The sequence below is a fragment of the Phallusia mammillata genome, chromosome 2 (assembly GCF_965637545.1).
Source record: "Phallusia mammillata chromosome 2, kaPhaMamm4.hap1.1, whole genome shotgun sequence".
In the NCBI taxonomy this organism is placed as follows: domain Eukaryota; kingdom Metazoa; phylum Chordata; class Ascidiacea; order Phlebobranchia; family Ascidiidae; genus Phallusia; species Phallusia mammillata.
Window position 1 is genome coordinate 20,945,337 of NC_137253.1, and position 21,997 is coordinate 20,967,333.

Genomic DNA, 21,997 nt, shown 5'->3' on the forward strand with positions numbered 1-21,997 from the left:
TACATTTAAAGCGCAATGTTAATGTCATGCTTTATGTAGAAACCGTTTCCGATCGTTTCTACCGCCTCCCACCGTCCTCTTCATTCTTCATTGAAAGTGTTTGAATATAAGATCTACAAAACACCCTATCTGTGTGGACTGCTTGTTGGAGACCTTTAGGAATCGCGTTTCAATCCCCCCTCGTGTGACGTTCCGCGCTGTAACCGGGGCGCGTTCACGGGACGTTACATGAAAGTTTCAACTGAGGTTGAATGCAAGTCTACAGTTGAAATCAAGTTTCAACTGTTTGTTGAAATCAAGTTTCAACTGTGTGTTGAAGACAATTGCAGTTGAAATCAAGTTTCAACTGCTTTTCGAGATCAAGTTTAACTGTTCGCTGAACAGTAGCTAACCGTGAAGAAAGTTTCAACCGTGTGTTAAAGACAAGTTTTAACTGTTTGTTGACTATTTAAGCGGTCCAAGATGAGTCAATCAAATGTCACGACTCCTGATGCGGTCGCTGATTGTCGTCGACGTCTTAGTGAACAGCACCTAGTCGCCGAGTACCTGATGAAGGACCACCACAACAAGCAGATGCTCGAGATGGTATTGGTTGCGCTTGAACATCTTTTTGTCGATGCTGTTGCTGCATACGAGCCGCATCCTGATCTTGCCGACGAACTAGCAAGCTTAAAAAAAACAAGACCGAATTCGATGACCGTGTTTCTCACTGGGTTCGTGAGGTAAATTCTTTATCTAGCGATGTTTTACCTATTAACATAGCTAGTCCGAGTGGAAGCGGTGATAAGAGTCCAAAGGACAACGACTCGTTCTGTGGACAAAGTAGGCGCTCTAGTTCTTCGACTAATAGTAGAACTAGAGTTAAAGTAACGACACAGCTCGCGCGTCTTGCCATTCAGCAGACTGCGCAGAAGCAGGAGCTGGCCAGACAGCAGCAAGAAATGAAAAGGCGACGTGCCGAGGGAGAGATTCGTCGCGCAGAAGAAGACATGAGACGTGCACAAGAAGAAATCCGTCGTGCTGAAGAAGAACAGCGCCAAAGGGACAAAATGGAAATGCTGGAATTGCAGCACCAGCTACAAGCCGCAGAGGTTGAAGAGAAGGTTTGGGACGAGATGTCAGAAAACGCGGAGTACGTGACGGTGAAGGAAGGTTGTGGTAAATCGACCACGCCTCCCCTGGAGGAGCCGCTCGGGGATCAACGACGCGTATTGTTCACGTCACCGCCTGTCACGTCGCAGCGAAGCCCTCCTGACCAGCGGTATGTGGTTGACTATGTTGCTCCGTCAGAGCCCCTGTCCCAATATGCGCCTAAATTTAAATCTTCGTTTGAGGAGAAAGGTTCTTTCACACAAACAAACCCAATTGTAAATAATACGTGTACATATGATTCAGTCAAGCCAACTGGCGTACATGACAATGAGATTGCATCACTTGTGAAGCACATAAACCAGGGGTTCCCAACCAGTGGTACGCGTAGCACTGGTGGTACGCGAAGGCTTTTCAGGTGGTACGCGAGTAGCTTCCGCTTTTTTCACGTAAACCTGAATTTACAACTTTATATTTTGTTTATCTGGTTTTTTTTTTTTTTTAAATCTCCAAGGTTCTTATTGTTACGTAACTATTCCTGTTGTTTCCTATCATTACGATCTTCAAAATACAGGTTATGTCAATTGTCAACAAGAAGCACAGTTGCTTTGAAACGCCGTAGAATGCTGTGAGACAGTGGGCATTAATTATATGTCAAATGATTGCCCTTGATAGATATCATCTACTATTTTATAGCTTAAGCTACAAATAGCGTTGAATAATGCTAGTGTTGTAAGCTAAAATAGATCAGGATAAAATGTTCAATAACGGTTACGTATGAAGAAGTAGTTTATGCTTCGTTTAATGCATAGGAATGTGAGCAGGTATTTTCCGTCACGATGATCATCAAGTCAAAAATTTGAAACCGACTATAGGTGCGCACGGAAATGACTTTCGATGCGCTGCCAGTTTACACCGCGCATTGACCAATTGGTGGACAGTAAACAAAAAACAAAAATATCATTAAATTTCGTTGTGGTGCTTTAGTGTTATTTTAGTAGGCCAATATTCTTCTTCTGAATACAATATGATTCGATCAAATTAGTTGTTCAGCAAGAAGTGGTGCGCGTGGCAGTACAGAGCGTCCAAGTGGTACGAGATCGGAAAAAGGTTGGGAACCCCTGACATAAACAGACCAAAGCCTAAAGTTCTCAATTTTGACGGCAATCCAATGGATTATTGGAAGTTCGTTCGCAATTTCGATTCTCGTATCGACGACAAGGTCGATGACGATGGTGCCAAATTGTCGTATTTGGCGCAGCATTGTGACGGCAGGGCCCGTAAACTGATTGAACACTGCTTTAGACTAAAGGAAGACGGGTACCAACAAGCGAGAAAGTTGCTCTACGACAAGTAAGTTATGGCAAGTCACATATAATCGCTCATGCATGTGTAAGGTGTGTTGTCAACGGTCCAGAATTGCGACCGAACGATGCTGCTGGTTTGAGCGAGCTTGCGCAGTCGCTGCGCGATTGTTTACTTACACTTTCAGACATTGACGAGCATTCCGAGATGAATAATTACCCTACGTTGATTGCTGTCGTGAATCGTCTGCCGTTCAAGATGCAGGAGGCTTGGAAAAGGCGTGTCGCAACAATAATCAGAGAGACTGGCCGTGAACCTATGTTCGAACATCTTGTTACTTTCGTCCAAACGGAGGACCAGATTGCAAACTCGTTGTTTAGCCGCATGCTGGATGAGCATCGTAACGAAGCCAAAAGGGCGAAAGGTAAAAGTAGTCACGTAAAGGCTTCCAGTCATGTCGTTGTAAGCGAACAAGAATCTAGGCCTAAGGCTCGTGCTGGACCTTCCCATTTTCCCACCGACCCGCTGTGTCAGTGCTGTTCGGGAAACCACGTGCTTTCTAAATGCGAGGAATTTAAATCCCGGTGTTACCGTGATCGTCTGCGCGTCACCCGGCGCCGCAGACTCTGTGATAATTGTTTCAGATTTGGGCACTTTGCCACTAAGTGCAACAGCCCCAAGGCGTGTACCGTGAGGGACTGCAACGAAGCTCACCACACCTTGCTGCATCCGCCAGAGAAGAGAGAGGACGAGTCTCCTGTCAAAGGACCTGTGCCGGAACGGACTGTTTGTTCGGTTGTGTCGGTCATTGGAAAGAACTGTCATACTTCTTCTGGTAGACAGAGCGTCAACTTGATGATGGTTGCGGTCAAGGTCCGTGCTAACGGTAGGGAGACCTGTCATTCCCGCAGGTAGATTGCAGTAAAGCTTTGCTGCTGATCGGGCTGGACGTTCCAGAGGCCTTTCTCGTGCAAGAGGTACGAAAGGGAAAACCGAAGCAACCTATTGCATTCAGGGTTCCACTTGGATGGGCATTGGCAGGACCTCTCTCTAAAAGGTCAACCGATTTGTTTTCCGTCAACTTTACTCAAGTTGCGGATGATTCGCTGCACGAGAAGTTAGAGCGAATGTGGAAGACCGACTTTCAAGACACCAACGCCGACGCGATGCCTATGTCGCGTGAAGACCGATATGTCTTAGATAAAATGAAAACAAGTGTGCAATTCAAGCAAGGTCATTATGAGTTGCCGTTGCCATGGCGCCCGAACGCACAATCGCTTCGGTGCAACCAAGACATGGCGCTAAACCGTTTGGGTTCTTTGGAACGTCGCCTGAGACGCGACGCCGTGCTACGTGATGCATATACAAAGACGGTACAGGGTTACATAGCAAAAGGCTGTGCCGAAGAAGTCCCAGATGAGGAACAGGCTGCAGAGGTAGTATGGTACCTGCCGCATCACCCTGTTACAAATCCACACAAGCCCGGTAAAGTGCGGGTAGTTTTTGACTGTGCCGCCAAATACCGCGACCAGTCGTTGAATGATGCTTTACTCCAGGGTCCGGATCTGACCAATTCCTTAGTAGGAGTTCTTTCAAGGTTTCGGATGGAAAGGGTAGCTCTTGTGGCCGACGTGGAGGCCATGTTTCATCAGATTCGTGTGAAGCCGACAGATTGTGATGCACTTCGGTTCTTGTGGTGGCCCGATGGCGATGTGTCGAAGAAGCCCACCTCACACAGGATGCTTGTTCATTTGTTTGGAGCAACTTCTTCGCTTTCCTGTGCGAGTTTTTGTCTTAAACAAGCCGCTGATGATTTGCGAAGCGAATTTCCAAATGAAGTCGTCGAGACGGTAGAAAAGAATTTCTATGTCGACGACTGTTTAAAGTCCGTGTCCACTGAAGCAGAAGCAGTTCAGTTGGTCAAAGGCATCTGTGCACTTCTTAAGAAGAAGGGATTTCGGCTAACCAAGTGGCTTAGCAACAGCGAGCGAGTTCTCGCTTCCATTGATGAAGAGGAACGGGCTAAATCGGTGAAGGAGCTGGACGTGGATGGTTCTTCGTGCGAGAGGGTACTTGGCGTTCGATGGAACGTTTCGTCGGACGAGTTCGGTTTCAATGTCGATGTAAAGCAGCCTACAGCTTACACCAGAAGGTCAATCCTGTCGGTGGTAAGTTCCTTATACGATCCTCTTGGCTTTGCAGCGCCTGTGATCGTGGTGGCCAAGACGATGCAAAGAGATCTCTGCAGAAAGCAGCTGGGATGGGATGACGTTCTTTCCGATGAAGACTCCGAATCGTGGGCAAAATGGTTGCAGCAACTACCGCGGTTAGGAGACGTCGTTCTGCCAAGATGTGTGAAGCCCCACGATTTTGGTAAGGTGAGAAAAACGGAATTGCACCATTTTGCAGATGCCACATCTACAGCTTACGGTGCGGTGACTTATCTAAGGCTGGTAGACGAGCGAGGACGCATTCACTGCTCGTTATAGGCAAGGCACGCGTTGCCCCCCTGAAGACATGTTCGATTCCCCGCCTGGAGCTGACGGCGGCCGTTGTTGCAGCCAAGTTGGATCGACTTGTGAGAAAGGAGCTGCAACTGGACGAATGCCAATCCGTGTTCTGGACAGATTCGACTGCGGTTCTTCAAAGTATTCGCAACTGCAATAAGCGCTTTCCAGTGTTTGTTGCAAATCGCTTGGCCAAAATCGAGGATGTTTCTCGGCCTAGTCAATGGAGACACGTCAGCACCAAGATAAATCCAGCGGACGAGGCGTCTCGTGGACTCAGTGTGAATAAATTCCTCAGGTCCAGCCGATGGCTTACTGGACCCCAGTTTCTTTGGGAGCAAGAAGATACATGGCCTTTCTGCCCAGACTTGTCGTCATTGCCAATCGAATTTATTTTGGTAAAGAAAGAAACTCAAACCGTTTGTCTGGTCGTCAGCGAGTCCGCTACGGATCGACTCATTGCCAGATACTCATCACTCAATCGGCTGAAAAGGGCTGTAAGCTGGTTGCTCAGATTCAAATCGATGTTGATGTCAAGGCGGTTTCCTGCCAAATACAAAGTAACTACTGGGCAACTGACCGTTGTTGAACTCCTGGCTGCCGAGCTTGAGATCGTCAAGTATGTACAAAAACGACGTTTTCCGGACGTTATCGCTGCGATGTCGAAGGCCAAAGGCGAAGCCATTCGTTTACCAAAGAAAAAGAGAGCTCTTGGAAGCTCAATCCAATTCTAGTCGATGGAGTTGTGAGAGTTGGTGGAAGGCTCGAGCGTGCATGTGTCGAGTTTGATGTGAAGCATCCGATGATTCTTCCATACGACCATCGGTTTACCGACCTGGTGATTATGCAGCAGCATGACGAGGTTGGCCATGCTGGAATGGGACACACGTGGTCGGCTCTCAGACAACGCTACTGGGTCATCAAAGGAGGGGTAGCAGTTCGGCGTGTTCTTGGAAAGTGTGTTTCCTGTCGCCGAAGAAATGGCTCCCTGGGCAAACAGATGATGGCAGACCTTCCTGCTGCGAGACTACAGGCCAATAAGCCGCCTTTCTCAGTGGTCGGTGTCGACTACTTTGGACCTTTCCTTGTGAAGCAAGGACGAAGTGAGGTAAAGAGGTACGGGTGCATCTTTACCTGTTTTTCCACCAGGGCCGCGCATATCGAAATAGCGCAGGGGTCGCCAACCTTTACTACTCAAAGAGCCACTCGGACCAGTTTCACGTTGTAAAAAAAACACTGGGAGCCACAAAGTCGTTTTAAAATTTAAACAAAAATGCAAAACGTTTTTAGTCTTATGACATTCGACTTTTTGTTGTTAGCTAGTGTTTCATTGCATGGACACACTGGTATACTAGTCTCGTCAGCAGAGAAAACAACTTTACGTAGCGTTGCATATTCTGTTTCTGCAGATTTGTATTCCTTTGTTAACGCGTTTGTTACGTAACAATTAACAAACAGCTATTGTTACGCGCGCACACACACTGCAAACAAAAACAGTATTGTCTCATATTGCGTATTAACCTGCGCGCCGCCAGTTTGCCTCTTCCAGACCTCACGTTCGATGGTATATAGAAGGGGTTGCAGGTAACTACAACAAGCGAGTTCAGTCATGCTACTGCACTTCAATTTTCGTGTTCGGCATAATCGTCACATAATTTTTATTCAAATGCACAACATTTGGTAAATTCAAAAACTGAGCCGCTTCAGAGGGATGAAAGAGCCGCATGCGGCTCCGGAGCCGCGGGTTGGCGACCCCTGAAATAGCGCATTCACTGTCGACGGACTCCTTTATCGGAGCTCTCCGACGTTTTATCGGTCGTCGAGGACGGCCAGACCAGATCTTTAGCGACAACGGCACAAACTTCGTTGGAGCTGAGCGCATCCTGCGCGAAGAACTAAACCGGTGGAATCAAAGGCAGATTTACAAATATCTGCAACAACGTGAAATAGCGTGGAGCTTCAATCCTCCCACTGCCAACCACATGGGTGGGGTTTGGAAGCGAATGATACGCTCTGTGCGCAAAATCCTCAACGCTCTGCTTTCGGAGCAGACCTTGTCCGATGAGAAACTGATGACGCTGATGGTGGAGGTCGAGGCCATCCTGAATTCTCGTCCCTTGGTTCCTGTGACGTTCGATTCGAAGGATGAGGAGCCCTTACACCAAATCACCTACTGCTGCAACGCGCAGCGCCGAATATGCCCCCTGGACTGTTTACGGGGAAGGACTGTTACCATCGTAACCGTTGGCGCCAAGTACAATACTTGGCCGACCAATTTTGGCGGCGATGGTCGCGCGAGTACCTGCCGACGCTAATGCCCAGATCGAAGTGGGCAAATGGACATTCTAATTTCGCAGTCGGTGACGTTGTGCTTGTAGCGGATGATAATCAGCCTAGGAGCAAATGGCTTCTGGGTCGCGTGACCGATGTGCTTCCTGATCGAAAGGGAGTAGTGCGCCAGGTGGTGGTTAAGACTCACTCTGGTGCCTTGAGACGCCCAATTGCAAAATTGTGCTTGCTATGCCGCGACGACGCGATGCGTGATTAGTTGTGTGTTTCTTTGTGTTCGCAATTACTGCCGATGTTTGTGTGTTATGTTGTAAATGTACTCCTTGGATTCGTACATTGTGGGGGGGGTATGTTACATCTTATTTGCCAGTAATTGCCGATTTCTATAGATTCCCGCATTTCCTTAGTACAACTTGTGTTGTAACCCAGTGCGTTGTGTGACGTAACAATGGACTGCCAGTTTTGTGTGATAACGCAACGTAGTTTAGTTCTTTTCGTTGCTGACTTCCGTGGAGCACGGTGCTGCGTCGGTTGTTGTTGAAAAGTTGTTTATTGACGTGTTGACGATTATTGGTGAGTCACTTTGTATATATGTGTTTAATGACTCAATATTGTGAATTACCATAATGAATGCTAACCGCTGTGAACTTGACCTAAACTGCAATGACCTAAAATGTCATTTCCCTTTTTTAATAGTCGTACTGTACGTGTAGTTGGGTTTATTTAAGTTGCTTAAGTTGTATTTGTTTACGCAGCGTTCTTGTACGATATTCACGTGAAGCGTGACCTTTCCACACTGTCGCTCTACATAGCTTGGTAAGCATTGTGTATGACGTCATAATGTCATATTGTGGTCTCATGCTTTATTGTGTATTTAGGTGTGTGACAGTGATTTCTGGGATTGCCCATGTTATATATTTTCTTCCGGTTACCATAACAGTTGGTGAGCTTTGAGTTATATTTCTACATTTAAAGCGCAATGTTAATGTCATGCTTTATGTAGAAACCGTTTCCTATTCGTTTCCGATCGTTTCTACCGCCTCCCACCGTCCTCTTCATTCTTCATTGAAAGTGTTTGAATATAAGATCTACAAAACACCCTATCTGTGTGGACTGCTTGTTGGAGACCTTTAGGAATCGCGTTTCAATCCCCCCTCGTGTGACGTTCCGCGCTGTAACCGGGGCGCGTTCACGGGACGTTACAGACTGTAATGAAACAAATTTATTAGATTTGTACAGTCATATAAAGGATTTTTTTAATGTGCTACATGGCCTGGAAATGTAATACAGTTTTAGTATGTACAACTTAGAAATCAGATTATTACTATTGGAAAACGGTCAGAGTGATCTATATACACTTTGAATGTTTCTTCCAACTATTCCTGGGGGTTTACCAGTTCACAATAAACAAATTCATACATTTGGTATGTCTAAGCTAGACGCAAACAGCTGCTGCTAACAAATTAATTTATATTTTTTCGGAAGAATAGACTAACAGTCTAAAAATACTTTAACGTTAACAATTATCCGGCCTCATGTTTGTATATCACTTTACAATAACCACCCTTTCGTTTTTGTGCAAAGCTGAAAACGTCGAATGCGATTCGGTTCGGCAACCATGTAATTTTACGCTTTAGCGAATCGAAATCGTGACGTCACACAATTAAGTGAATTTATCCTAATTTCTTGTGTCTATTTTGTTTATAGTGAAACTGTAAATGTTAAGAGCAATAGCTAAAATGCTGAATTGTTAGTTGTGGAACCTCTAGCCGCGTGCTATAGTAAAGCCCTGGTTACCCAACAGTTGGTATGTTTCATGTTCTTATTTGATTTGTGTTTAACTTGTGTTAGGCCTACCATATTTTCATCACCAAAAAGGAGGACATTTTCCCGGCAAAGAATATTAACACTTAGAAAATAAAAGCACAAGATATTTGACGAATTCCACGCAGTCAATTATTAAAGGCAAATTTGGATGTGCAGCGAATGCAAAGCTGACTCCGGTTAATAACTGAGCATAGCACAGACTTAAGTATCTACTTCACGAGTTTTATTACAAGCAACATAACAAACAGGCGAACACAGATAACTTACTTTTACAAGTTCAACGTAACATCAAGTTGACGAGCGATTCGTACATTAAGCGAATAATGACAGAATATAATATTCGCACTTTGACCAGAATTTTAACGGTTGAAAGATAGAATTTAGAACTAGCATCCGAATTAGAATTAGAATTGGAATTGAAATGAATCTCAATGTTTGTAGCGTGGTATTTATAAGTCCGGTATTTTACTTAATCAAGATTAGAATCGATACGACTTTAGATTGGACAACAGATAATGAAACCCGAGAGATAAGAAATTGGACACACGGGGATTAGAAATCAATGTACCAAAGTCATTACGCTTGATTAACTCAAGGTTAATATATATATAACGTGTCATCCGCTTAGCGGTTAGACGTTGTCACTTATTTCTTTCCAGCTCTGTCGGTTTGAGCAGCATCGAGTGAGGTCCACAAGTGATGTGGCATTAACTGCATGTTTAATTCCCTCTATATATTGCAGTCTTTGCCTTCCCCTTGATCTCTTGCCGTGGGGTCGTCCATGTAGGCACAAATATTCCAACGTTTCAGGGTGTCGATTAATGTGTCCATAATATTTTAGAGATTGTTTTTGCATGAATCTAATGAATTGATGTTGTACTTTTAGTTCTTTTAATATGGAGTTGTTGGTCCTATGTTCTTTCCATGAAATTCTTAGCAAGCGACGATAGCAGTACATTTCAAAACTTTGTAGCTTTGCGCTATCGGTCGCTCGTAAGTGCCACGATTCGCAAGCATAGGTAGCAACAGGCCAAACCAAAGATTTAATTAAATAAACCTTTAGGCTGTTGCTGATAGTCATATCTTTCCAGATAGAGCGGAGATTCTGTGTGGCCGATCTTGCCATAGCCAGCCTCCGGCTGATTTCAGGGGAGTCACTTCCTGAATCACTTATGCTTGCTCCCAAGTAGGTGTAACTGCTGACTTGTTCTAAAACACTTCCAGAGGATGTTACAATAGCACTTGTTATGGGATGTTTTGCTACCACCATAACTTTTGTTTTCTTTGTGTTTATAAGCAGGCCCATTTTTCTACTTTGTATTTCCAATAGCTGAAAAGATCGCTGAAGTGATTGCTTTGATCCAGCAAGCAGGACTGCATCATCTGCATATCTCAGATTGTGCAGCTTTTCTCCGCCATAGTCAAGGCCACCGTATCCACCCTTGGACTGACCTATGACTCTTTCGCTGTACAAATTGAAAAGAAGTGGGGAAAGCACACAACCCTGTCGAACACCTTTTTGTATGAGAAAGTCACGGGAAAGTCCTGCTGCAGTTTGAACTGTCGCTGTTTGACCCTCATACAGGGATTTTATTAGCCAAATGAAGTGGTGTGGGAAACCCCACTGTGATAGGACTTCCCACAACCGATGGTGGTTAAGACAGTCGAAGGCCTTTACGTAATCGACAAAGCACAGATGTAACGGCCTGTTGTACTCCAGTGCCTTTTCCATTATGATTCTGAGATTGAATAGTTGATCACGAGTTCCCCTATGTTTTTGGTAGCCCACTTGTTCTCTAGAAATGATTTCATTTGCTCTTTTGCTCATTCGTCTGACTACAATGTGTAGCATGATTTTACTAGCATGTGGAATGAGAGCAATAGTTCTGTAGTTGGAGCATAAAGTGGAGTCCCCCTTTTTTAACAGAGGAATAAAAATGGAAGTTTTCCATTCTTTCGGAAAAATACCAGTATCCCATATTTTTTGACACAAGAGGTGCAGCAGTTTTTCAAGTGTAGCTCCACCAAGTTTTAGAAATTCTGCTGGAATTCTATCCACACCTGGCGATTTATTTGCTTTTAGACGTTGGATCGCCTCACCAACCTCAGAGAGTAGTATGGGAGGTTCGAGTAAACTTGCCTTATCCGGCGTGACTGATAAAACATCAGAAACACCATCAGCCTTGTACAGATTTTCACAATAGGCAGCCCACGCTTCTTCCCTCACTGTATGTTTGCAATTGGCCTTCTTTGTCCCTGATGTTAGTCTTTTGGGTGTAAGGTTTTGAAGAGATTAACTTTATTGTTTTAAAGAAATCATGCGTTTTACCCTTGTGATATGAAGTTACTGCTTTTTTGCTCAAACTTTTAAGAAATTTTATTTTGCTTTCCCTTATTTCTCTGCTAATCATATCGCTCAATTTTCTGTATCTTTTCTGCTTTTGTGGATCGTTCCTTTTTTGTCCTTTTAAAATTCTTCTTTGGTTGGCCAATTTTACAACTTTTTCTGAGATCCATGGCCTTTTTGGTTTCTTAAAGGTTTTTGTGCCTACAGATTTCCCCGCAGCTTTCCATATGGTATTCTTGATTAACTCCCAAAGATTGTTTGATGATAAAGTACTGACGTCTTGCTGGAGACGAATACTTTCAAACAGTTCTTCAGAAATTGAGGAGTAGTTTAGTTTTTGTGTGTCCGATGAAAGAAGATCAGCATGTAGACGGTTGCATACTTCATTCTTTTGAAGTCTTTTTAGTTTTGGCCTAAATATGCCTAGTAGCAGGTTGTGGAGCCATTGTCAGCTCCAGGCAGAGTTTTGCATTTTTCTAAACTGGATCTAAATCTTTTTTTAACCAAAATGTAGTCGATTTGATTTCTTTGGCCATTTTGTCCAGGTGATGTCCAAGTGTATAGCCGTCTTGGGTGATTCTTAAACCAAGTGTTCATGATTGTCAAATTATTTGCTTCGCAGAATGACAGGAGATGTTCACCTCTTTCGTTTCTTTCACCTAACCCGAAACTTCCCATGCATGAACTAATCTTTTCATCTCCAACTCCATTTTGATGGTATTCTCCAAACAAGTGTAGAAATATTCCAACTCTACATCATCATGTGATGTTGTCGGGGCATATACTTGAATGATGGTCAAGTGAAATGGTTTTCCGCACATTCTCAAAGATATAATGCGATCATTTATCGGATTATAACCAAGAATAGATTGAGAAGCAGTTTTGCTAAGAATGAAAGCAACTTCATTTTCATGCTTCTGGCCTCCCGCAAAAACAATGAGTTCCCCTGATGATGCTTTAAAATGACCAGAGCCGGTCCATCTGCTTTCTGCTATACCACAAATCGCAATGTTATTGCGTGTTAACTCACGCAGCGTTAGTTCATAATTTCCTTGTTTCCAAAGTGTACGTGCGTTCCATGTTCCCAGTCTAAGGCGAGGGGTTGATGGTCCTCTTCTCTTACTTTTCACTGCCGCTAGAGGTGGAACGGCAAGCGCGGTCCTTGTTGACCCGGGCGACGACCGAGCCGGCATGAAATTTTTGGATCGAATTCTCATGACAATTTCTTGGGAGAAAAATACTGCAGTGGGCTCCCGCATCCTTCTACAGTGCCTAGCGGAGGGAAGGGTCGGCAAAGTCCCATTGATAGGTAGCTAATTAAGTACCTATCCCGCTGCCCCAAGGTTAATAGGGTCGTCCAAAAAGGGAAAAAATATAAATTACAAAAAGCAATCTCGAGAAAAGAACAGATGTTTGCTGATTAATCCGGAGAGACCACGTGATTTGAACACGTGATTTGATGCAGATGAAGTTAAACTTACTATGAAATAAATTGTTCATTTTGATAAACAATGACCACAACTCACACTCTTTGGCCGTTTTTAAAGGCACAATTGTTATTTCAATATTCAGTAAATACAGAGAATTCAAAAAGGAGGACATTTGGGCATTTTTTATTGTCTCTGAAGGACAACTCGCTTTTCGTTAAAAAGGAGGACATGTCCTCCAAAACGAGGACATATGGTAGGCCTAACTTGTGTTAATGTGTATTCTTACCGTAACTGGACTTATTATAAGTAATTTGGAAGTAATCTAATGTAAAATATGACCGATTAATGTAGATTTAATTTGAAACCTTGTGTGCTGTTGAAACTGCTTAATTTGTGATGGTCTCTATGACGTCATAATGTGTACGTATGGCTTATTTGTGGTTACAGAAAAACCGTTGCCGTTGCTATTGACGTTGCCGCCTTGCTGTTAGTCGTCAGCGTTGCCTTTTATCGTTGAACAAGAACATTCGTTGCTTATGCAAGAGTGGGTCGTCTTGGAGGACGGGCGCGTTTTACAAAAAGGGTTACCTAGTGCAGTGGTCGTCAACCTATGGGTCGCCTAAACTTTTTCTGGGGTCGCAATAAGTCGCCGAATTTAATTTATAGCATTTTAAAATTGATTACAGAAAATGAAACTAATATTATGTTCTTTTAGATCGCAACTTTTGCTCTTGTTTTGTAGTACAGCTTGCCACCTTCTGTTGTAATTAAATCGTGGTAGTGGAAAAACAGAAAATGCCTTTATCGCGTAACAATGGGTTTCGACAACGTGTATTATGACTCAACACTATAAGTTAGTATTATTTAAAGTGACACCAGAACAAGTGAATAGTTATTTATGCAGCGTACCCAACTATGCCAAATTTTTCTAATCCCGTTTTCAACCACGTGGCTGTGTGAAGCAGGATTTAGTACAATGAGTGTATTAAAAACGAAACATCGTAATCGATTGAAAGTGGAGCATGACATGCGGTTAAGCTTGTGCTAAGTCAAGCCGTGGCTTCAAAAACTTGTGGATAGTATACAGGCGCAACCATCTCACTAACAGTGCAAACTAAATGTTGAACAATTTGACAAGTTTGTGACAAGTTTTTCAACTCACGGAAAAACTGTTGAAAAATAAAGTTTTTCAACTCGTTGAAAATAAACGTTTTCAACTTCGAACTTTCTAACATCGTTGGTAGAGTTATCAAGATGGTTGAATCCCAACACACCCTTGACAATTTAGTTAAACGACTGAACTTGGCATATCAAGATGCAGAGGAAATTATGATTGATTCCTCGAATGTCCAACAGTTAAAAGAGAAGACTTCGGCCATTGATGTCTTGTACGACGAATGTGTTGGCAAACATACAACACGACTGGATTTTGTTAAAAAGAAAAAAAAAAGAAAGAAAATTAATGCTGCGCTCTCAAGTTTGCGAAGTGGCAAGCAAGAATTTGTTGCGCGCACAGAAGAATGGCTAGAGGAAGTAAGGCGTTCCAAACCGCCTGAACATTCAAGTAAGGAACCGTCGGTCAGCGATTTTGGTTCAAGAACTAAGACTGGTTCATATGCTAGCTCGAGGTCGAGTTGCAAGCGTACTGAGGCGCGTGTGAGAAAAGAGGTCGCGCTTCTAGAAAAAGAGTTTCTGCAGAAAAAGATGGAAGCAGAGACCAATCTTCTGCAGAAAAAGATGGAAGCAGAGACCAATCTTTTGCAGAAAAAGATGGAAGCGGAAAACCAGATATAAATTCTCGAAGCTGACCACAAGATAAAATCCGCTACAGTGGAAGCAGAGTTATGGGAAAGGACATCTTCATCTGGGTCATGTTTTGCTGAATTCCAGCCAGAGAAACAAGTTGAATTACCAGTCCTCTTCACACCTGAGTCCAAACTCGAAGTAGTAAAATAGAAAAGGCATGCATCAGAGTCCGGCAATACTAACGACAGCAGCTCAGAAGCAAAAGTAATGGACAGTCCGTCCTCGCGTTGTGAACCTAAACCAAAAACGGAAGTGCTGAATCATGAGCTGGAGGTGAATGACCTGTGCCGTGTTGCTGCAGTCTTGAAGGCAGGGATGGAGCTTTCCAGACCACATATATTGTATTTTGAAGGTGATCCGCTAATGTACACGCGTTTCATGATAAGCTTTGACTAAAATATTGGTCGGCGGGTAGACAGCGACAGTGCGAAGCTTAATTATCTGATCCAATACTGTCGAAAAGAAGCATATGCAATGATTTCCTTTTGCGTTGGCCTTGACCCTCCAGAAGGTTACCGAAGGGCTCGAGAGTTGTTATTCGAGCGGTATGGACGTCCTATCATAATCGCACGTGCGTACGTGGATAAGCTAAGTCACTGGCCTTATCTGAAATCCGATGATACTGATGGACTGATAGAGCTAGCACAGGCAATAGAAGAGTGTCTGGTGACCCTGACTCATCTGGGATACTTCGCAGACATCAACAATTTTGAAAATATGCTGAATATAATAAAGCGGTTGCCGTTCGCACTGCAAAGTCAATGGAGAAGACATGCAGCTAAAATTGAAAAAAAAAGGGGAAGAGCCTCGTTTCTGTCACCTTGTTGAATTCGTTAAGAAGGAAGCGTACATTGGAACCACAATGTTTGGTCGAGTGTTGGGTCCTCGGAAGGACATAGATACGCAGAAAAGACGAAGCAAATCTCCTACGACGAGGACAAGAGCATCCGCTCATGCGACATCGGTTGCTGCGGGAAACGAGCGCAAGTCTGAACCGAAAGGTCCCCAGGACCAGGGATGTCCTTTGTGTAGTAAATCGCACGACCTTGGCAATTGCGACGTATTCAAACGGAAAACGTTTGTCGAGCGAAGAAGGTTTCTGCGTTAAGTTCGGCTGTGTGACAATTGTTTTTTAAAGGGTCAAATAGCAAGAACATGTAGTTTACCAAGTTCTTGCACTATTGGCGGATGTCGTGGAAAGCATCACAATCTTCTGCACTGGACAGAATGGAAGTCTTCTTCAACTGCACCCGTACGCGAAGCGTCTACGCAGGCCTCAGAAAAGAAACCCACATCATCAAATGCAACTGTCACCTGGACTTGCATGAGCACTCATGCAGAGAGTGTGGACCTTAACACAGTGCTCTTCAACCGGGGTTCCGCGGAACCCTAGGGTTCCGTACAACCCTTACAGGGGTTCCGTGAACTTTAAGAGTCGCACAGGGGTTCACAGCGGTTTGGTGTAGCAATTCAAACAAAGAATGATTCATAATGTCATTGTTGTGAACAGCAATGCTCGCCTGTACGATCTAGTTAACCTTGGTTACACCATTGATCAATTGTGACGCAATAAACACAATCTTGATACAATTTGGCTAAGTTGCAAAAATGTAGAAACGATCGATCCAAGCAACATGGCATTGCGTTTTAGTGAATCGTTTAATTGAAGTCAACTTTTGCGCTTGGGGTGTGTTAAGTAAAATTTATGTTTTTTATTGATACTTGTATTACATTAAAATTATTTTATGGGGAGTTCCGCAAAGTTTGACAAAACACCTTGAGGGTTCCGTTCCACTAAAAAGGTTGAAGAGCACTGCCTTAACATAGTGCCGGTAAAGGTTACGGCGAGTAATGGTAGAAAGCTGGAAACATACGCCTTTTTGGACCAAGGATCGACTACAACCTTGTGTGACAAACGACTGATCGAGCAGCTGGACGTCGGGGGGAGAAAGACAACGTACTCCTTGACCACTGTCAGTGATAGGTCACAGAGAAGAGAGGGTTTGGCCGTCGATTTAATGGTGGCGTCGCTCGACGGGGAGCAATCCGTACGATTAAACGACGTTTTGAGCGTGGACAGTTTGCCAGTCTCCCCAAACAGAATACCGGAAGGGTCGCTTTGGCGATGGCCTCACTTGCGTAATTTAGAGTTTCCTGTATTGCCCCATGGGAAAGTCATGTTGCTGATTGGAGCGAACGTTCCGGAGGTGTTCTGGATAAATGATGAACGAAGAGGCGGAAGAAAGGAGCCAAGTGCCGTGCGTTCTATGCTCGGTTGGTCGGTTGTAGGTCCTTGTCATAGTAATGGTTCAAGAAGTTCGCAGATACGGGTGAATTTTGTAACCTCGCAGGACGAAACGTTGCACCAACAGATAAATTGCATGTGGGAAAGCGACTTTGGCCCAACCGCGTTGTCAACTGGAACGACACTGTCGAAAGAAGACAGATACGCATTAAAACAGATTGAAAGCTCGGTGAAGTGTCATGACGGACACTACCAACTGCGATTGCCATGGAGACCAGGTGCTCCAAATTTGCCTAACAACCGTGCTATGGCAATGAAGCGTTTGTCATACTTGAAACGGCGATTGGAAACTGATTCGCAGCTGTATGAGAAGTACAAGCAAACGTTGGATACCTACTTGAACGAGGGATATGCCAGACGTTTAAAGGTGTCGCATCACCCGGTAGCACACCCGCAGAAACCAGGAAAGGTGAGGGTCGTCTTTGACTGCGCCGTCAGATATCATAATACTTCGGTGAATGATCAGCTTTTGCGAGGCCCAGATTTACTCAACTGTCTTTTTGGGACGCTTGTTCGATTTCGCCAGGAACCAGTTGCGTTTGTCGCCGATGTAGAAGCGATTGTAACGGACAGTAACGCTCCCCAATAGCAAGAACCTTTCCCGCCGTTGTAACCCGTGACCTATACGTTCATTGTGACGACATAACTGCCAACTTTATGTGCGTCCTGCTTTCTCGGTTTTTTGTCTCTGCACGTGTAGCCCAGTCATTGTTTCAGCAGTATCTAAATCTGTGGTGTTGTATTAAACTTTGCTGAGGTGGATAATTTTATGTTATATAAGGTAAATTGTTTGGACTGTTTGTAATTGTGACGTTTTGATTCTATTTGATTAAGGTGGTCAAAAATCCGTTTTAAATCACTGAAAATAAAGTGCATCTGAAACCGGCTATCTTATTCTGCCAGTCAAGAGACTGAAAGGTAGAATTAGCACACTGCTTGAATTCTACAGCGATGTTTCACCTGGTAAAGGTTGATCCGATCGATACATCTGCACTAAGATTCGTTTGGTGCAGCCTCATCTCCTTGCTGTGCTGGTTACTGTTTGCAGAAAACTGCTGAAGATATACAGGAGAAGTTCAGTTCTGAAGCGGTTTCGACAGTGAAACGAAACTTCTACGTGGACGATTGCTTGAAGTCCGTAAGGAACGAAGACGATGCAATCAAATTGGCTGGCGAGTTACGTGATTTGCTGCAGCTCGGCGGGTTTCGGCTCAGAAAAGGGGTGAGCAACAGCGAGCGTGTGTTGTCGTCAGTCCCAACCGAAGATAGATCCGTACAGTCCATTGTATTAAATGTTGATGTAAAGCACATGGAACGTGTGCTTGAGTGTTGTGGAATTTTCGCTCTGATGTGTTTGAATTTGACGTAAAGGTCAAAAAGAAACCTGTAACGAGGAGAGGAATACTTTCTGTGGTCAGCTCCTTGTTCGATCCCTTGGGTCTCGTTGCGCCTGTAATATTACATGCGGGAAAGCTTTTGCAGGAGCTTTGTAAAAAAAATTATGGCTGGGATCAGGAAGTTCCACCAGATATAGAAGAGAGTGGATGAACAAGGCAATGTGCATTATTCTTTTGTTACTGGAAAGGCCCGTCTTGCGCCTTTGAATATGGTGTCCATTCCCAGATTGGAATTGACCGCAGCTACTCTTGCTGTTAAGATGGACCAAGTTTTAAGGCAGGAACTTGACTTGGATATCGGACGATCCGTGTTTGGGACCGATTCAACTGCAGTTCTGCAATCCATCTACAACGTAAATAAGCGTTTTTGTACCTTTTTCGCCAACCGACTAGCGAAAATTGAGGAAGGATCCGACGTTTTTAGGCAGCGATGAACGTCACTGGCCTACGAATCCTGTGAATACCAAAGATGTTCCCGAGGAATATTTAAACATCAAACCGAAGAAAATGTTGGCTGTGCATGTTGCAGAGCAGCAGTGTTTGTTTGATGATTTAATTTGTCGCTATTCTTCATGGAAGAAATGAAAGAAGGCAGTTGCTTGGCTCCAGCGATTCATTGACTATCTGCGTTCTCAGAAGAACCAACGGCTATCCAAAAGACTGACTGTCGCTGATCTTGAAAGGGCTGAGCTAGCGATTGTCAAATATGTTCAAGGAAGACAGTTTTCTGAAGAAATAGACGCCTTGTGTAAGTGTGAAGACTTAGATCGCGGCGGGAAGAAGAAACTGCCATCAAAGGCTCTGCATAGACTCAATCCTGTTTTGATTGATGGTGTGTTGCGTGTGGGTGGCCTTCTGCAAAGAGCACCGATTCCCTTTGAAATTAGGCACCCGATGATTCTCCCAAACGCACATCACATTACTACTTTGATTATTCGCGAGACACACGCTAATGTTTGCCATTCCGGAATGTCGCACACTTGGGCAATTGTTCGTCAGAGATATTGGATTGTGCGAGGTGGTGTAGCGGTAAGAAGAATCCTTGGAAACTGTGTGTTTTGTCGAAGAAGAAATGCTTCAGTCTCGAAACAAATGATGGCCGACTTACCTGTTGAGCACACGACTCCCGGTGAGCCACCGTTTTCGTCTGTGGGTGTTGATTACTTTGGACCCATACTCGTAAAACAAGGAAGAAGCGAAGTCAAACGATGCGGTTGCATCTTCACGTGTATGGCCGTGCGTGCTGTCCATTTGGAAGTAGCGCACTCGCTTTCTACCGACTCATTTATTGACGCTTTCCGAAGGTTTATTGGAAGACGCGGAAAGCCCAGGCGAATTTTCAGTGATAACGGAACGAATTTCGTCGGCGCTGAGCGCATACTGCGCGAGTCTCTTGAAAAATGGAATCAAACTCACATCGAATAACGTCTTCGCCAGTGGGGCGTTGACTGGTCATTTAACCCACCTGCCGCCAGTCACATGGGTGGCGTCTGGGACCGTCTAATTCGTTCGGTGCGCAAGATTTTGAATGTATTGTTGGGACAGCAAGTGCCTTCTGACGAGACGCTGAGTACGCTGCTTGTTGAGGTCGAGTTCATCCTAAACTCGAGGCCCTTGATTCCCATCAGTCTTGATCCAGCTGACAGAGAGCCTCTAACACCGAACCACCTGCTTTTGATTGGACGACATGATATCTTGCCACCCGGAGTATTTGTGAAGGAAGACAACTACGTTCGACGACACTGGCGCCAGGTCCAGTACTTGGCCGACCAGTTTTGGGTCCGATGGACAAATGAGTACTTGCTGATGTTACAGACGCGTCAGAAATGGCAATTTCCCGAAGAGAACCTCGATGCTGGTGATCTGGTCCTGTTGGTCGACAACTCAGCACCACGAGGAAAATGGCTTACCGGAAGAATCGTAGAAACGTACCCGGATAAGTCCGGGTTTGTGCGAAGTGCCTTGGTTAAAACGCACGTCGGGTCGTTCAAACGACCGATCGCACGGTTGTGTTTGATTATGAAGGCTTAAATGTTGTGTTTGTTCGTTATGTTTCCTTTTCCGCTGTTTGTGTGTTGTAAAGATGGGTTCGCACATCGTCGGGGGAGGGGGGGGGGGTATGTTACAGCGAGAATTAATTGTTCCGCTTGGCTGATTTAAGTTCTCCTTTATTCATGACGTACCTTGTGTGCTGTTGAAACTGATTAATTTGTGATGGTCGCTATGACGTCATAATGTGTACGTATGGCTTTTGTGTGTTATTTGTGGTTACAGAAAAACCGTTGCCGTTGTCGCCTTGCTGTTGGTCGTCAGCGTTGCCTTTTATCGTTGAACAAGAACATTCGTTGCTTATGCAAGAGTGGGTCGTCTTGGAGGACAGGCTGTAGGACGGGCGCGTTTTACAAAAAGGGTTACCTAGTCATAGTGTGACGAACGGCCCAGGGCCAGGCTGCGCACCTAGCGGTCGTTACAACCACTTTGAACCAATTAGATACCTGTGAGCTACCCATCAGAGAATCGAAGATTACTTTCATACAGTGTTGCCAGGTTGCGCTTTTGTCGCCGAATTGGGCTACTTTCGACGTCAAGTTGCGGGCTTTTTTCATGAGTTGCGGGTTGCGTCTTTTTGGGCGGGTTTGTGAATGACATTTTCTACCGTATGACGAGTAATGATTGCATTATTATTCTGACGTAAACACCTTGTAAGTTCAATTTTGACAAAAGAACTAATGAAACGGCCCAGAGCGTCGGAGATTTAACATCCAGCTGAGCAAAAGAATGCTTTCAACCCAATGCAACGTTCACTTTTCAAACAAAGAAATTTAATAAACGCCTCCGTTGTTACCACGTAATAAGAATTGTCTCTTGGCAAAAATTATTCTTTTATGTTTTAAGGGTCATCTTACTTTGTTATTAATGCGAAACATGTTTGTTTTAAAGTCGAGATTGAAAAAATAAAAATAAAACAGCATGAAAAGTGGGTAAACGGAGTGTGTTCAATAAAGTGTTACTGGAAACAGTACAAATTCAATTTTAAAATGAACAAAATTAAATCTGAAAAGGAGAAGCCTGAAAAATTATCACACTAATAGGTGAAAGTAGTGAAAATCTCAGGTATTTGTAAAATTGGGCTCCTTTTGGCTACTTTTGACCGGTAAAGTTGCGCTTTTTCGCAATTTGACCTGGCAACGCAGCTTTCATACCCAAGGATGAGTAAGATCTATACATTTTGTTTCATTTTGCATTAACCACATCGGTACACTCATCATTAATTACTCACTTTTATCTTATCTTTACATTTATCCCAACCAAAACTCATTTCACAGTATTTTTTACACAAACCTCCCAATTTTTGTTTTCCTTCTAAGGTTTTTGGTTTATTTTAGTTTTTCAACAATGTTTTTTATTTCAAACACTTGCATTGTATGCAGCACTACCTACAAACCATTTGTACAGGTTTTTGTTACTGACATAAAATGTAACCGAAAAATTATGCACATCGGTTACATACATCCACCCCAAGGAAATATTTTTTGAATTTGTGCATATACCCGAAATTAATACTTTTCTTCTATTTACAGTAATCGTTATCTAATTTGACTAATCATACAATGCAACCTTTTGTATCCATACATCAAGGTGTAGGAGATGTGTTTTGCTTAAATCGATAAGCTAAGCTCTAAATTTTTTGTGAT

The 21,997-nt window shown here is 43.9% G+C and overlaps 3 protein-coding genes across 4 annotated transcripts; all 3 read left to right on the forward strand.

Moving 5' to 3' along the window:
* The first annotated feature begins 2,954 nt into the window (after positions 1-2,954).
* Positions 2,955-8,291, forward strand: LOC145214414 (uncharacterized). 2 transcript variants are annotated; one of them, XM_080082931.1, is made up of 2 exons: positions 2,955-8,133; positions 8,194-8,291. In XM_080082931.1, the coding sequence occupies exon 1, from the start codon at positions 3,522-3,524 to the stop codon at positions 4,881-4,883; it is 1,362 nt and encodes a 453-aa protein (XP_079939057.1). In that variant the 5' UTR covers positions 2,955-3,521; the 3' UTR covers positions 4,884-8,133; positions 8,194-8,291. The 2 variants fall into 2 exon arrangements, with proteins under 2 accessions (XP_079939057.1, XP_079939058.1); XM_080082932.1 differs by having other exon boundaries at positions 2,955-8,006; positions 8,069-8,291.
* Positions 4,912-5,635, forward strand: LOC145213134 (uncharacterized). Its single transcript, XM_080081368.1, has 2 exons — positions 4,912-4,972; positions 5,022-5,635. The coding sequence occupies exons 1-2, from the start codon at positions 4,912-4,914 to the stop codon at positions 5,633-5,635; spliced, it is 675 nt and encodes a 224-aa protein (XP_079937494.1).
* Positions 8,292-19,781: 11,490 nt separating the features above from the next.
* LOC145213135 (uncharacterized) lies at positions 19,782-20,333 on the forward strand. Its single transcript, XM_080081369.1, has one exon. It carries the CDS (start codon positions 19,782-19,784, stop codon positions 20,331-20,333), a length of 552 nt encoding a protein of 183 aa, XP_079937495.1.
* Positions 20,334-21,997: the final 1,664 nt, after the last annotated feature.

Excerpts from the sequence above, each read along its gene's own strand:
- LOC145213135 (XM_080081369.1), top strand. The coding sequence starts at position 19,782 with ATGGGTGGCGTCTGGGACCGTCTAATTCGTTCGGTGCGCAAGATTTTG.
- LOC145214414 (XM_080082931.1), top strand. The coding sequence starts at position 3,522 with ATGTGGAAGACCGACTTTCAAGACACCAACGCCGACGCGATGCCTATG.
- LOC145213134 (XM_080081368.1), top strand. The coding sequence starts at position 4,912 with ATGTTCGATTCCCCGCCTGGAGCTGACGGCGGCCGTTGTTGCAGCCAA. Across the intron at positions 4,973-5,021 it reads CAGCCAAGTTGGATCGACTT|ATTCGACTGCGGTTCTTCAA; the intron begins GTGAGAAAGGAG and ends TGTTCTGGACAG.